The following is a 17,118-nucleotide window of genomic DNA, read 5'->3' as shown; positions in this document are numbered from 1 at the left end:
TACAAATAAAAGCTTTTCATTTGATACGCATATTAAGTAGATTGTGTAAAAAAAATTAATCCGCCATTTTGTTGCGGCGGCCATTTATTACCAATATCTAAATTATATTGATATATTTATAATCAATATATATGAAATTTCATTGTCGTCAAAATTGTAGTCAATCGGACCCTGGGAAGTGTACACTCATATTAACACAGAAAGTTAAATAAAAGCATGTAAGAATAAATAAAACAAATTTGCCTCGACTTATTTATTAATTGCGCATAAAAATAAAAATCGTCTGGTCACCACACATGTGAACATATAAATGCTTAGTTACTTAGACTGTTTGCAGCAAACTGGGCAATTTAATTAATTTTTTTTGGCTTCACGTTCTATCCTGCATACAGGGTAGGCAGAGGGAACCTAATGTTAAGACACTCCGTTTCCCAATGGCCACCTAATTTTCGAGACATTGCATATTACTGTACCAGAGAGACGATGATAATAATTCATTCCTTCAGAGGAATAAATTTTGCGGGGTTCGACCCGCAACCGTCTCGTTTACAGTCAAACGCTGTACCACAGTGCCACGACGGCCTCTAATTAAAATTAACTTACTAATTATGTACAATTATGAAGGCAGAGAGTTATTCACTCAAACAATTTTCGATATAATGGATTTACATGGACACATATCATGTACGTCACCATACAGATTACTATAGCAACAAGTGACATCTGGACAAAGAAGTCAAAATTTTATAGGTATATTAAAATTTAATTTTAATTTACTCATAAATTATTAAAAAATAAAAAACATAGGACAAGGTTTAACTTCAATAGCGTTAAATCTAATTTTACATTGGTTCTATTTCTATGTACTTCAAACATCTATGTTTGATATAAAATATTTAGAAAATTTTAAATTTTTACCATAACTCTATGTGACGATATAATATTTAGAATAAATTTAACAATATTAATATCGCTATGAATTTTGGGTTTCACTTATTACAAACATTGAAAAGTACAAAAATATTACTACATAATAATTATTACTACACAACAATTAAATCATCGATAGAGATGTTGGATTAGGCAAGAATTTTAGTATAGGTAATTTTACATTAATATTTCTTGAATTTTCTTAACTTTTATAAACAGCTAAAGTTAATCAAAATAATAAATTACAAAATATTCAACTAATAAAAATTGATTTCATCGTCCGTTACATTATAAAAATGAAATTTGAATATTATACACAGGAATGTAAAGATGAAACATATATCTAGGTCTAGGTATTGCAATAATTATAATAAGGCCAAACTCGAAAACAAAATCTTGCATACCACATTCTGGTCAGTATAACATTCAAATCAAAAATACAAGACTAAATTAGTCACACAGCAGCTACATCAAGACTACTTTAGAATTAACTAAATAATTGTTACGTATAACTTCAAATTTTCGAAATTAAGACACCATTTGAGTATTAGTAAAATAAAAAAAATTGATAAAAGATAATATTAATTAAAAAAACGTGTTACCAATATATTACGTAGGTACATAAGAATAAATACTTTATAAAGTGCTACCAATGTTAAAAAGTAAAAAAAAATTGGTTCTTTTATATCGACGATTCTATTTTTTATTTTTTTCGTTTAGAATATATACAAAATACAAAAATAACATTCAAAAATATATATTTACCATATCTATATAAATACAAATAGGTAGATTTTAATAAATCTGCGATACCTACATCGAAAATTGTTTGCACAATCAGACTAATGTGGATATTAGCACTATTGCCACACTTATTTAGCCAATGACGTCACAAATGAATATTGACATTTTTTCCGGTTATATACAGAAATTATATAAGAGAAATGTTATATTTAATATATTTATATTTTTTATTATGTTTTTCTTTTAATATTTAAAATATATAGAATCTATAGAATAGACTTCATTTTAGAAAACATTTCATTTTTATTATTTGAGTTTCTAAATATCATACAATCTAGTATTTCTTTTATAACCGGAGGACATTTAACATTGACTTAAGAAGCCGAATGTAATATAAATTCGAGATGTTAGAAGAAACGCAGTGCAAGAGGCAGGGCATGGCCGCTGTATTTAGGGTTGCCAACCTTTATAAGATTTGTAAATTTATTGCAATAAAAAAAAACATAATACACTGAAAATAAATATAGCATAATTTAAGTATAACATAGTAAATTAATATAAATATATTTAAAACTTATTTATTTTTATGAAAGCTATATTATTTTAACTGAATTTGAAATGCATGTACATGCTTTATCATATTCAAATTTAAAAATATAAGTTCATTTTACAAGAATTAAATTATTTTACATAAATTTGCTAGGATCTTGCAGGCTGTTAAAAATATGCTGTTTTAATATATTCACTACACAGTATTTTTGCAGCAAAATGGTACAGTACTATATCTATACAATACAGTTGGCAACCCTAGCTGTGTCTTCGCCTCCATCACGGTGGGTAGGCCAAAAATATAACACCTTTACATAAATTTCTATAATATTTTGTTATCATCACAGATATTAGTAATATTAGGATGTGATTCAGATCACAGTACTTAGATGGAGAAACAGTGAGTACATGAGTGAAGCGAATTGTTGTAATATTGCGTTGAAGTATAAGAGTGTAGTCGTTTAGTTCTTGAGTACACACCTGTAGTCCTTATTCACGTCGGTCGGGTTCGGCGAGTGTTCCTTAGGTCTAACCGTACCACGACACGCTAACTTTGATTCCAAAGCCTACAATGAAGAAAAACGAATATGAAATGATGTTAATATTAGTATGTTATACTGATATGTGCGTGAAGAAACCTCCACCTCGACAAAGCGTACAAATTATATATACAATACCTATGGTAATTTAAAAATTATAAAACGTAATCTACTTTACTTATACACATATATACTATTTATAACAATTTGGCTAATTTGTATTAAACTATATTATAAAACAAATCTAATGAATACTACGATACAAAAATACCTATAATAATCAAAACGGACGGACACTACAATCTAATAATTTATTTTTCAATAGGGATTGCTTCACGTTCTGGGTTTCAAAAAATATTTCAGATATTTTAGCTATTTTTAAAGTCATTTTAAAAAAAGTTTATTATATAATTATAGCATGCACAGTGCATGTTTAACAATGCCCCGCCAACAAAAATGCATGCCAAAAAGATTTAGTAAGTCTAATCCATTATAATAAAATGTACTTACAGGTGACGCCAAAGACGTCTGTATAGGAAAAACAAAAAATATTTTAATTTCATTTGTAGTAATCGTATCGCTAAAAAAACTAGTAATATTTAAAAAATGTGGAGCAACCCCTAGAAATATAAAATAAAACCATATAAAGAACATTCCAGATATTCAAACTAAAACTGTTGTCGTAACATTTGTTTTCCTTTTTCTTGTTCCTGCACCTTCCGCGCGGAACTTAAGTTCAGGAAGTTCTCGAGACCCTCCCTCGACCTCACGATGAATGACCTTCTCAGTTTGCCGTTTTCGTTTTGAATGGACCTTTGGAAAGGCTGATCAGATTTTGGCACCGAAAGCGGTAAACAATTGGTTGTAAAACTATTTGGTTGTTCAGATCTCGAGTATTGTCGAGTAAACTCTGGTTTGCGGTACTCTATGGGGTCACTAGCTTCTTTATTTTTAATATCCTCAATATTTTCGTCATCTAAATCAAGTGACCGACTGACTGACTGACCGTCGTCATTGACTCGCAGGTCACACGAGCATTTGACCTTACCACATTCACGGCAAAGAAATCTTTCAAGCTGTAAGCAATAAAACAACGTGCACACTACTAAATATACACATATCAGGCATGCAAAACTAAACAACCATGCATTACTCTAACATTACTTGAGCAAATGGTAAAAAATGTAAATTAAAACATTAATATACATAATTATATGAAAGTAGCATTATATTGCATAAATATTTTAATACTTGCTTGAACTAATAGTTTACGGAAATATATTGCGGGTGTAACTTTTACATAAACATTACTGATTTTTATTTTTTTTATTATGACATAAGACTAAATTTCTTGTTAATGAATATTAACAAATAAATATATGTATGTATTTCTATAGTATGTATGTAATAAACAAAAGTTGTTTTATATTTTTGAATGGTATAAAAATGCACATAAGCGGATAAACAAAAAAACGATTTAGCACTTTTACACTATAAGCAACTTGTAATACTCTACTATACTTTTGTTTTCGCTAATTTTTCCACATACAGAACTATAATTTCTTTAAGCTTTAAACAAATGTCATTTTCCAAATGTAAATTGATTTTTATAGCTCCAGAATTAATAATTAAATTTAGTCACTCTGTAAGCAAATTAAAAACCACATTGTTATAAAGAAATCAAATTTCACTGATTTGTTAATATATTTTATATATTATACATTAATGTATGTACATAAATAAAAATATAATTTACATTGATCTAGTGTTTAATTAATAAAAACTAAATAAGTGTCATTAAATTCATATAATAAACATAAATATATAATAATACACCGTCTTAACAATGATAAATATATGAAGTTGAAAGTGTACTTAATTTTTGTATTTATCGACATAAATAATCAAATAAAGGAAAATAAACAGGCAAAAATTAGACTTTGTATGATATCTTTAATTAGTATTTTCTATATTATCAAAAGATATTTTTTCTTGTCATAGATTTGTTTAGTTTTTTACTTATAGTATTTTCTAAATTTATAAAACTAACAATAAATTTATAACTAGTATAAGTAATATATAATTATATCTCTAAAAGAATAAGTATATCATGTCATCAATTATTAATCAAGTGCAAAGGCTGTACAATTTGTTCCTAATCTAGCTATTGCTATAACAACCACCGTGATAATAATTAATTTTAATAATATTGAAATAATATGTATGTAACTCACCCCCACTCTCCTAAGAAGGTCCCCTACTATATTTATGGCCGTTACACGTGATGATGGGGTCATAGCGTTACCATTAACTTCACCTGTAAGACGATTTTGTATTGTTAACCGACTTTCAAATAAAAGAGGAGGTTCTTTTGAAACATTATAGTACATGATTAAAAATGAAATCACACTGTATTCGCACACAGCAGGGCAGGCAGAGGGAACTTAGTGTTAAGACACTCCATTCTCTAGTTTGCGAAGGAAGTCTGGAGGCATTGTGTATACAGGTGCAATACAGGTGTATTGTAAAACATTAATTATGTACCTAAACATAACTTTTTATGACTCACTGTGATAATTATTATAATAATTTTCATTACATACAATATTATGATTTTAATTAACAAGAATAAAAAAAAAAAAATATTTTAATTTATTGCTAACTAAGTATTAATATATGAAAAGAAATTCTGTAATATATGTTTCACTTTTACTTACGTCTTGAAGGTGTTGCTAGAGATGTTTGTGTTTCAATTTCAACCTGTGTTCGTGCCGAGTGACCATTACATAAACTTTCATTTCTACCGCCATCTTCTTTCTTCAATATGGGAACCTTTTCAATTACTTTTAATTCTTGTTTCAGATCTAGAATAAGCATAAGAAATAGTTTGCCCTCACTTGCACCATATATATATTTTTCACATAGTATGTATGATGTACAATCATCAGTATACAAATGCTTTTTTTTATAGAATAGACAAGAGAATATAAACATACAAGTCACCCAATGGTAAGTGATAACTGCCACCCATGAAATAGGTGTGACTGTAAATGCAACAGGTTGTAGGTTTGTCTCCACTCAAAGAAATTTAAAAATATAATATTTACATTTATTGAATCTAGTTTCAATGTAAAGCACTGCATTGAGTTCTACCACACAACATACAATGCCTCAAAAATTTTACTTGTTTATAGTTAAAACTGTTCAGGTATTTCAATTAATTTCATTACGTATGGGTTTGAAATATTTTACCCTAAATGCTGTTCCCATAAAAGCAAATGCTTACAACTGTATATGTACACATACCTCTGGCCTCATCAGTAGCTCTTTGTAATTTTATCCTCAAATTTTCCATTTCATCAACCTCACTTTCTAAAACTGCATTACGTTCATATGCTTGATTTAATAAGGACTCAATGCATGACACTGACTCTGATATGATTCTATTACAAAAAACACAAATTTTAAGTTACAAATATACACAAGCATAGTTAACCTTCGGCTGCATACAAAATCTTATACATAACTTTTGAGGTTAACAGGGCACAGAGGCACAATGTCTGACATGACATAATTCTCTATTGAGGGAAGATCATTTTTATTTCCTTGCTCTGGTAACAAGACAAATTGAAATTGGGCAGAAATTTGTGAGTTGAGCATCCAAACAATGGGTTTCTTGTGCCTTACAGAGTGAAGGAAAAATAAATATTTTACATAAAGATCAGTGAAAATGTTAGAAAATAAAAGCATCATGTTACCTCTGTCCTCGTTCTAAATCATCATTTTTTTGTTCTAATTCTCTAACATATATTGCATGTTTTTCTTTTTCTATTTTAAGTGCTTGTAATTCATTTTCTAGGGCATTAGTTTCATATTGACTCCTTTCTAACTTAGTCTGAAAGAATTTAAAAGAATGAGTTTTTTAAATTTGTATATATGACGTATAGTATAAAAATTAAACAAATGACATCATTAATTATGCTATTTAAAGTCTTGACACTTTAATTTAAAAAGGATAGTACCTTGAGTGTGTCAATGTCGTTTTTAAGACGTTGGTTCTGATGTTCCAAGTCTCTATTTTGTTTTTCAACTTGCTCTAAGGATGCTTCTAGTTCTTTTTCGAGTTGAGCCGAGTTCTCCGTATACTCATCTAATTCTTGCTGTATGTCCCTTGCCCTATTAACACAAAATCAATAATGAGAATAAGCCTCAAAAGAATTGTTGAAAGATATTTACAAATATTTACGTAAATATAAATATTTATACTTTTGTTCGTAATGTTTTGCTTGATCTTTCCAATACTCCATTGAATCTGTATCAAACTGTTTTGTAGAATCCATGTTTTGGATATATGATTAACTGGCTTGTTTGTCACACTTTTTCAGAAAAGGAAATAACACATTTGATTTGGAACATGTGGTATTTTATAACGTTATTTTGAAATAATAATAGATTGCCTCTTTTGTTGTATTTTTACAAATCAGCCATTATAAATTGAAACGCAAAATATGACACAACTTCCTAAGGACAGTCCTTCAAAACAAGGCAAATAACCATATACAGATAAAACATTTAAACGGTAAATCATTTGTCAAATGCTAGTCGCAATATAGATAATAAGTAAATGTTTTCGGATGTTACGCAAAAAAATATTTATAGATAATATTCTTGAAATGAACGAGTAATAATTTTAGAGAGGCTAAAAACTTTTAGTAAATTGTGTAGAGATTTCACTGCATACCTATCGCTTCTACTTTTACCAAGCATAAATTAACTCTCAAGAGTCTCAAGATAAAATTTACCAAAATGTAATCTATCAATATCTACTGCTATAAAAAATTATAGACATTTTGTTCTGTAATCATACTGAAATTTGTTACTTTCATGTTAAGCATATTCTTAGAATAATGATGACTCTTTTGACATACGGAAACCTAAAAGCGGTCAACTATCCCGCACATCACAGGGTAGGTAAAGGGAACCTAGTGTTAGTAGTCTCCAATCCACCCAGAGGCGCGTTTTGTCCGGACATCACTGCAAAGAAATGAAAATATTTAATATTTAATTTCCTTGAGTGGTGGTTGTCAGGTTTACAGTCACACCCTTGTGCTCCTGCGCCACGATTGACCTCAATAGTAAACATCAGATAAGTATCTATGTAACTGGCAAATGATGAAACCGTATTAGTAGCACTATTAATAAGCTTTCAATACCTACAATTTTATAAAATGTAGGTATTTTAGCAGGTACAAAACAAGTAACAAAAAGATTCTGGTAGGAAAGCAAAAAACTTTTTATTTAAATTTAATTAATGGAGTAGGTACGATCCTGTACGGTAGTTAGCTTTTATAATCTGACTTTACTTTGTGGATTATGATTAATGAATCATGAACAAGTAATGTCAATTGTCAAAGTCATATGACGATATTGACATTGATTGTTCATGTTTAATTATGATTTTAATGATTTGAAAAGTTAAGAAATAACAAACTTATAATGTTTTAGATGCTACTTATTATGAATTATCAGATAACTACCAATAATTTCTTAGGTGGTCATAAGTTAAGTTTATTGGAGTCATGCAAAATAACACGTAAACGAATTTTGGTAGATTTTATTGTTTATGAATGACGTGTAATGTTTCCAACGGCGGACTCTGAAGATATTTCGCAGGTCACGTCATTAAAAGAACAATCAAGCCTTTCTAGCAATGAGCAGAACTCTATTGAAGATACCCAACAGCCTAAACAAAACAATAACAAAGAGTTAACCCTCAATATGCTAATAAAAGAATTAGTGTTTTGCATTGCTCTAGCTCTGACCACATATGGAGCTTTACACAATGCGTGAGTTATTTAATAAATCTTATAATAACATAAGCTTAATAAGTTTCTCACAGTGATATAAGAAATTTAACTCTTAAATTTTAAATTTACCATATTTGTATTGCAGGCCCACAAAAATATCAAAAGTTCCTCAAGCTGTAAGATTCTTTTTCTCAGACTCAGTTGTAACTGATTGGTATAGAGGCCAGTTAAGTAGTGCCCTAGCGGCTATAAATACAGAGGATATATCATTTGTAATGTACTATGCACCTTGGGATGCAGAGTCACAATATGTTAGAAAGGAATTTGAAAAGGCTGCTAATATTTTACAAGACAGAGTAAGTTCAATAGTTATCTATTTCTCTTAATGGAATTGTATTTTATCAAGGCAAATTATGCTAGTCTCTAATTAGCAATTCATACATTTATGGTGGAAAACGGAGTATCTTACTCTGGTTCTTCTGCCTACCCTGCTATATGCAGGATTTAGCTTGAGCTAATTAGCTATTTGAAGCTAATTTGAAGCTAATTTTGTTCCCTATGTGTGAAACTTAACCTACAGCTAAAATGTATATTTTTATATTTAAGGTACATTTTTCTGCTATTAACTGTTGGAATCCTGGTAGTGAGTGTAGATTGCAACATAATAAAATACCCTTATGGCCTATACTTATGGTATATACTGTAACTTCTAGGGGTGTACTGTACAAAGGTGAGACTGATTAAAACAAGATAAAATCTAGAGAACCAATTGACTCATTACCTTGAACAATGTGTATGTCACTTTAAACAAAAATATGTGTTGTCAAACATATGGTACAATGTGCTATGTTTGTTTTATTATTATACTTATCTGTCTGCACAATTTTCGTAGAGGTGTACAAAAATTTTCCTTTACATATTTATATATAAATAATTTTATTTTTACACTTACTGATATTTGTAACATAGCTTATTTTTACAGGGCCAAGAAATGCTGAGAGTATGGTTAATTTTTTAGAATTGGTAATGAAACCACTAGAAAAAGTATCTAATACAGAAGATCTAGTTAATTTATTGTCTATCTGTGATGTAAGTAGAATAGAACAATAATTTGTTATTAAATTTTTTACTAAGAATAGACTAATTTATTGTTTAAGTAAATTTTATAAATAATACTGCTGCTGCACCTTATGCACACAGGATCAATTCTTACTCAAGGGAATGCATTATTTAATTTTTTTTACTCTAGTAACAAGACAAAGTACGTTAGTTCCCTCTCTCAGTATGCAATGTCACAAAAAATGGTTAGGACATGGGAAACAATGTCTTAAACTAAATCCCCACTGCCTACACTGATATGTGCAGGATGACAGTAAGAAGCTTAAAATTTTTCATATTATTTTTGACAGGCTGTAGCTGTAGGTTTTACACCTTTAATTGAAACATCACAGTACTATAATATATGGTACAATGTTGCGTTAAAGTCTCGTGAATTTGACACAATTGGTGAAATATGTTTTGCAACAGTCACTTCTATGGACTTGGCGAGAGATCTGGGAGTTGACAGTGTGCCAACTGCTAGACTTATGCTGTGGAATGATACAAAGGTAATTTGAAAAAAAAAAAATTGAGATTTTATTCATAAATGTTGGTGCTTTTTTTAAAATTATTAATGCATTTATATTTCATTGGTTTGCATTTATATAAAATTGAATTATCACGATTATCTGATATATCGTTTATGAGATATAACTGACACCCTTGTTTGTGTCCTTGCACCACAATACCCTCAACTTTCTAATTTATAGTTCTTTACTTTCCAGGAGTACATTCCAAATGAAAGTAACTACGGGTGGAATGAAACACACTTAATGCACTGGCTTCTGCAAAACTTTGTTCAACCGGTGGCAAGAATTATACCAATGTGGCAAAAATCATACAATTTTGAAAGATATGCAGATGGCAACCCTATATTTATACTTTTCACACCTCTCAATCCTCTGTATGAACAGTTGCCGTCATATGCTTTGGTATGTATATAAAAGATGTTTTTCTTAAAAAAATATTTGTGTTAAGAAATAGAAATACTAAAATCTTTGTACAGCAAAAATTTATATAGCAGGATTAGACCATATACCACTTTAACTTTGCGCCATTTACAATTTTTTTATTTTGCAAATCCTATGAATGAAAAAGTTATCTTAAAAATATGGTTTTCAATTTTTTTTTCTTTTCAAAAGTTTTTTAGATTTGAGATAGATTCTTATATTTTAAAGTAATATTATATTCATATCAAGAAATATAATCAACATTTATTTATTCACCATAAGGGGGTTTTCGTTTTTAAAAAAATTTAGGTACTGGCTGTTGTGGCGCCAAGTGGTATAGCATCTGACTGTAAACAACAATATTGGGTTTGAATCCCTTGAGTATAAGAATAATTTTCATTTTCTCGATCTGTTAATAAAACTAACGCGGCGTTGGCTTCCGCCTCGCAGCAGGCATGCTTCGAAAATGTGATGTCTACCTAATATACACCATATACAGCGTGAACTTAAAAAAAACCTAATTTGACCTAATGTATAATTATGCTTTATCTGACCTATATATATACACTTCCAGTTGCGTGAAATAGCGATGGAGTATTACAATTGTAAGAACAACGAAAGTAGTCAATGGACTACCGAACTGACAAAACTACAACAAGTACAAAGGTTACTATACCAGCAAAAAAACTATTTAAAATTTTGTCAAGAGTACAAGTTTAAAAAGCCTAATAAGAAATTGAATTTAAATTATAAACGAGAAGTTGTGTCACATAATAATAAGTATCCATGGAATAATATAACGCAAAAGAATCAAAAGAGCAGTGTGCTTGATTTTTTCTTGAAGCAAGGTTTAGCCATTTCAAAGTTGATTGAAAGTACTAATGAAAATTCTGCATTGTGGTCGACGTTAAACTTTCTACAACAATGCGGTAGCAGTGTTTCCAAATCATTGCCAGCTGAGAAAAGTTTTTATGAAAACTACGAAAAATGTCAGTCATTTGAAGAACATTTAAATAGTGAATTCGAAACAGAAAACCAAGAGTAAGTCCCTTATATTACTTCTTTATTTTTTTACGGTTATTGTAAAGGCTCAAGATCTAATATATGTTTAATTTTTGTTATTATTATTTTGTTTTTTAATAAAACAATGTGTGTTATGAGCCGTAGTTGTGTAGCGGCACAGCGTTCTACTATAAACATGACAGTTGTACGTTTGATTGGAACCCACAACCGTCACGATAATTTCTGCGCTCTGGTAAGATGACAAAATACGACGTTGAGTTCAGCCACTAGAGATTAAATATCTCGAATTGAACACTCTCGGTTTTAACACTATTCTTTCTGCCTATCCTGCTATAAACGGGATACAGCGTGAAGTCTAAAAATAATAAAGCAGGTTAAGTGAGTGAACTTAATGCTGCATTCAATGTTACCACATCTAGAAAAATACTAATAATAATAAGTACTAAATGTAGTTTGTAACTTTGTTTTCTTATGCTTGTGGTGTACAATAAAGTATAAATAAAAAAACAAATAAAAATGTGAACAAGAAAAAGAATAGATCACAATAAGTTTGATTAATGAAAAATGGTTTCATTTCAGAATAGAATCAACAATGCTTCCATACGAAGACGATCCTTTATCCGCTGAGAATCTCGTACAAGACAATGTGAAGCATTTCTGTAGATTAATACAATTTGCTAATAAAATAAATCCACCAGTTTCCCCCGCTAAGGTTAGGGAAGGGAATATAACACATGTACATGGCCTGTCTTGTAGGACAAATTATTCTTTACATATGTTGGCAGTAGATAGTATAAGGAATTATCACTTCGCTGAAGCTCTTGGTGTTGATATAAAAAATAAGAAAGATAAGACGGCTGTCGTCATTTTAGATAGTAAGGTAGGTTAAAAATATTTAATTTAACTACAGAATAAGAATTGTTTGTTGAATAATGTTATAAATCAAAATAATTCTCAATTTGCGGCCAGCTGTGGCGCGGAGGCACATTGGTTGTCGGTTCGATCCCCACTCGAGGAAGTGAAATATTTATTTACGTTTATATTTCCATTTCTTCGCTCTGGTGTCGTCGATCGTCAGTGTCGTCGATCGTCGGTGTCGAGACGAAGGGCGGCGTTGAGTTCCGCCATGTAATACGCAATGCCCCCAGAATTCGGCGAAAAGTGGGGAACGGAGTGTCTAAACATTGAGTTGCAGAGGCAACTCAATGTTTAGTTCAGCAGGGTAGGTAGAGACCTACCCTGCTGTGTGCGGGATAGAGCGTGATGCTTTTAAAGAAGTTTTTAAATTTTCAGCATGAAAGCCAATATGTGATGTCAGAAGAGTATAGTGCTAAGACAGTCCGGGATTTTATACACAATTTTACTCGCAAGGCTCTAAAGAGGGCGTTACGGTCGCGTGTACTAGCAACTCATACACATCACTTCAACACGACGAACACCAGCGAGAGTGTGACTCATGCCGACGATAAATATGTGTCTAAGAATAAACAAAATGTATACGAGAGTGTGTATATTACAGACCTCACTACATATACTTTTAAAAAGTTTGTCAGAGCCCCTGGAACTGTAAGTTTTATGATTATTTTATTTATATTTTACTACAAAATATAATCCCTATATTATAAAATTTATATGGAGAACACTCCGAATATTGATTTACGCTTCAAAAATATATCGACTTTTTACATTAATGAGGTATATAATTTTAATATTAATTTAAATAAGTAAAAAAAGAAGTGAAGTTACAAATCAATATCCTAATTCGCAAACTAGCTAATGCCATCTGCGTGATAATTTTCTTCAAGAATCCTATTTTTTCCTAAAAATCACAAATGCCCAAATATCTGCTGAGCCATTGAAAATTATTGAACTTATATGAGGATGAAATGGATAGGTACTGAAGCCCCCTATGCATAAACCACCAATTACCCATCTATCGAGTTGTGTCCTGTATAAATATCATATTTTAAATAAGTAATCTTCGTAAAAATACCATAATGTTTTCGATGTCTCTTGTAAAATTCACGCAGATCAAAATGACAATATTACGACATTATTTCTAGGTATCAATAGTAGTAATATGCGGTGGCGCGTGCCCCGCGCACACGTCGCGCGCGTTGGCGGAGGGGGCGCGCGCGCTGCAGACGTGCGGGGTGCGAGCGCGTGCCGCCCGCCTCGACGCTTTGCGGCACGACCTGCCCTGGCAGTACACAGCGCACAGCTACCCCGCCGTGCTCGTGTTCGTGGGGGACGGGTGAGTGTGACATAGGGAGCGGGGTGGTGGTGCGCGCACACCGCCCGCCTCGATGCGCTGCGGCACAACCTGCCCAGGCAGTACACCGCGCACAACTACCCCGCCGGGGTACGGAAATAAGGCATGCATGTGTGAGAAATGTGGGAGAAATGCGCTATGTTCTGAAAATTAGGCGGAAAGTGGGGAATGGAGCCTACCCTGTTGTGTGCGGGATACAGCGTGAAGATGATTTAATTTTAATTAACAATTAACATACTTATTATATGTAATATGTATAATATTTATTGTATGTATATTTTTTATTTGTATAACAGTAGCGGGTCGGTGGACAGCCGCGCGTACCCGCAGCGCGAGCGCGTGTCGGCGAGCGGCGTGGCGGCGCTGGCGCTGCGCTCGCTGGGAGCGCCGCGACACCTGCGGGCGCGCCTATGCCTCTGTGCGCTGCCACAGGTATACACACTTATATTTATACAGGATGTAACGCGATCGCGAATACGCTATTTATAAAATAAATATTTCATATCTATCGTTTTTAAATTGTTTTTAAATACGCTCAAATTTATCAAAAACTGTCGGCGTTGACTTTTGCCACTCAACGTGCAATGTTCCGAATATTGGTCCTTCTTTTGGCTACTGTAATGTACGTGGGGTACCACGTGAGGCTATTTTTTTATTTACATACTTTACGATTGCTTATACACTTCGATTGCTTTCTATTTAGGAGGTCTGTATTGTATTAAATTATTACATATTTTCATATTTACAGTCTTTTGAATAGAAAATTACTATAGACTTTATAATATTTAAAAAAATGTTTTTCATTTAAGTGATATAAACAATTAATTCGAATCCACGACGCGATATCGTTTAGGCATGTCAGGGTAAGGAAGTCGAAGGTGGGCGATAAGATATGAGATTCTTTATATCAGCCAGATAGCTTAATACATTTTCTTAAATATTATCTATATTAATTGAATATTATCAATATAAATTGAAATTAAAAATACGTAACATTGTATCTATCAAAGAAACAATAATCTTTATATTTAAAAATCAGAATATTATATGTAGGTATATAAGTAATGAATACAATTTACATTATCACCATTCGAGTATTCGAAGTGCGCAGGTATATTTATAATATACTTGATTCAAACGACAGCCGCTGTTTACTAATGGCCTATTAAAGTTTATTGCAGTAAATAAACTTTTGTTTTAATATCACCTACGCAATACATACTTGCTAAGTTGCATTATGCCATTATTATACCACATAATACATACTCCTACCATCATTATAAATTCTAGATATAGTGAGATAAGGACGCACGTCACGCAAACAATAATCCTTGAGTGATAAAGAAAGGCCAATCATGTTTCTAAAATTTAAACAATTTTATAATTAATTTAGATATTATATAGAAATAAAATGTAGCAATCAACTTTAAATCCGTTTTTTTTAAATAACGCCCATGCGTGCTCTTTCGAAAATCTAAATAATTTATATGCTCTTATTCCGCAATGTCGATTTGTCTATATGGCTGTTATAACTTTTACTGTCAGCACATTTAAATCTATGTTCTTATAATGCTAAACTTTTTATTCTACCTACCTTCACGCTGTATCCCGTACATGGGGTAGGGTAGATAGGGAACCTGGTGTTACGACTACGTTTACCGCTTTCGAATTTTTTAGGTATTGTGTGTTGTTTTACGGAACGCAACGCCGCGCTTTGCCTTGTTACCAGAACGGAGAAATTAATATATTTAATTATTTATTCACCCGAGTGGGAATCGAAATCATAACCGTTATGTTTACGATCGCACGCTTTAGCCACTGCACCACGAAGGTTTCAATTTTTCAAAAATAACTCTCCTTTATGAGGTACCAACTTGGCAAAACAGATATTTACTCAATTGTTTTGTCCATTTAAATTAAGGTCACAACATTTATTATTTGTATAAATTCCATTTGTAGCTTTGATTAAATTCAATGCAATGTAATGTTTTTTCAATTCTTTAAAATGAAAATTGAACAAAATTCTGCTATACAAATAGAATGAATATCAATCAAATATTTTGTCCATCACCAAATGACGATAAAAAAAACACTAAATACAGTACGAGTTGGTTTTGTATCGTGCATATTGACATCTGTAAGGTTAAGTATATGTGGTAATGCGTCTTGCCCTTGTACAAATGTTGTTTACTGGTATTTTCCTATTAACAAAACCAATGTAATTATCTAATTCCTTACTTAGGGTTAAATACGAAGTACAAATTTGTGATTAAAAGTACTCGTGTCCTTTTCAGGGTCTAGAGATATTTACCAGTGAAGGTCTAGACTTTGGCTTTGAAGAAATCATGTTCTCGTAAAGGTTTTTTTTTTTAATTTTCAGGGTATTTTTTTCTGGGGTGAGCACAATACTATTTTGGGGTGGGCACAAAGCACCCGTCTCTTATACACTTGTGTCCATGGTTCTTTTTAGAGAAGCATCGTAATCACATAAAAAACGGGAATAATATCTATTCGTGGTTTCTTTGAAATAAACATGTGAATATAAATGTTAATAAAAATAAAACATAACATTCTGAAACAGTCTTGCGTAATCTCGATAATTGTACCTTCAACACTATTTTTTTCAACACTCTACTTTTTTCTACATAGAAGATGCTCTGGAATGGTTAGATAAATAGCGCTAAGTCCTCCTTCCCATCGTGCAATGGGCTAATAATGTGGCTTATTTATTAAAAAGTATTAAGCAAATTTGTAAACATAATCTCTTCTTTATTTACAGTCAATTATCCAGAAGAAAGCTTGTTTGAAAGACGTAAAAGATCACGTGGCCACGGTCATCGGTAGAAATTTAAAGTACTGGCGCGAGTACAGCAATGAGATCCTCAGGGTATCACTGTACCAAAGACTGCAGCATTTACACGAAGTGTCTCTGCATCTCCACCTCATCCATACAAGTGATCTCAAAGAAAACAATGAGAAACAGATGCGGTTACTGCAATCCTTAGATGATATGTCCAAGAATTGGGACATTGATATATCGTTATTAAGAAAAAGTACCATTCCCTCAGAAACTGCGAGGTGATATTAGTTGTATTTTGTATGTATATTATTTATTTATTGTATTGCTCATTTTATATGTATCTAAAATACGTTATTTATTTTTTGAACCCAAAGTGTTATAAAAAAGTTGCCAAAAATTTTATGTT

The 17,118-nt window shown here is 31.5% G+C and overlaps 2 protein-coding genes across 3 annotated transcripts; one reads left to right on the top strand and one right to left on the bottom strand.

Moving 5' to 3' along the window:
• Positions 1-238: 238 nt before the first annotated feature.
• Positions 239-7,330, bottom strand: LOC146531442 (nuclear distribution protein nudE homolog 1-like). 2 transcript variants are annotated; one of them, XM_085198013.1, is made up of 7 exons: positions 7,029-7,329; positions 6,785-6,938; positions 6,521-6,657; positions 6,069-6,205; positions 5,480-5,626; positions 4,997-5,079; positions 239-2,789 (listed from the first exon to the last, which is right to left on the bottom strand). In XM_085198013.1, exons 1-7 carry the CDS (start codon positions 7,100-7,102, stop codon positions 2,685-2,687), a joined length of 837 nt encoding a protein of 278 aa, XP_085054139.1. In that variant the 5' UTR covers positions 7,103-7,329; the 3' UTR covers positions 239-2,684. The 2 variants fall into 2 exon arrangements, with proteins under 2 accessions (XP_085054139.1, XP_085054138.1); XM_085198012.1 differs by lacking the exon at positions 239-2,789 and adding an exon at positions 2,798-3,838 and having other exon boundaries at positions 7,029-7,330.
• An 838-nt stretch (positions 7,331-8,168) lies between these two features.
• On the top strand, positions 8,169-17,109 carry LOC146531441 (thioredoxin domain-containing protein 11). Its single transcript, XM_085198006.1, has 12 exons — positions 8,169-8,608; positions 8,715-8,925; positions 9,176-9,299; positions 9,552-9,658; positions 9,979-10,176; positions 10,393-10,599; positions 11,192-11,658; positions 12,220-12,520; positions 12,934-13,206; positions 13,704-13,894; positions 14,209-14,344; positions 16,692-17,109. Exons 1-12 carry the CDS (start codon positions 8,400-8,402, stop codon positions 16,992-16,994), a joined length of 2,727 nt encoding a protein of 908 aa, XP_085054132.1. The 5' UTR covers positions 8,169-8,399; the 3' UTR covers positions 16,995-17,109.
• Positions 17,110-17,118: the final 9 nt, after the last annotated feature.

Source organism: Heliconius melpomene, chromosome 15, assembly GCF_056956725.1.
Source record: "Heliconius melpomene rosina isolate 202511_hmr_F chromosome 15, ASM5695672v1, whole genome shotgun sequence".
NCBI classification, from domain to species: domain Eukaryota; kingdom Metazoa; phylum Arthropoda; class Insecta; order Lepidoptera; family Nymphalidae; genus Heliconius; species Heliconius melpomene.
The sequence above is the reverse complement of the archived record's forward strand: the minus strand, read 5'-3'. Positions and strand labels throughout refer to the sequence as shown.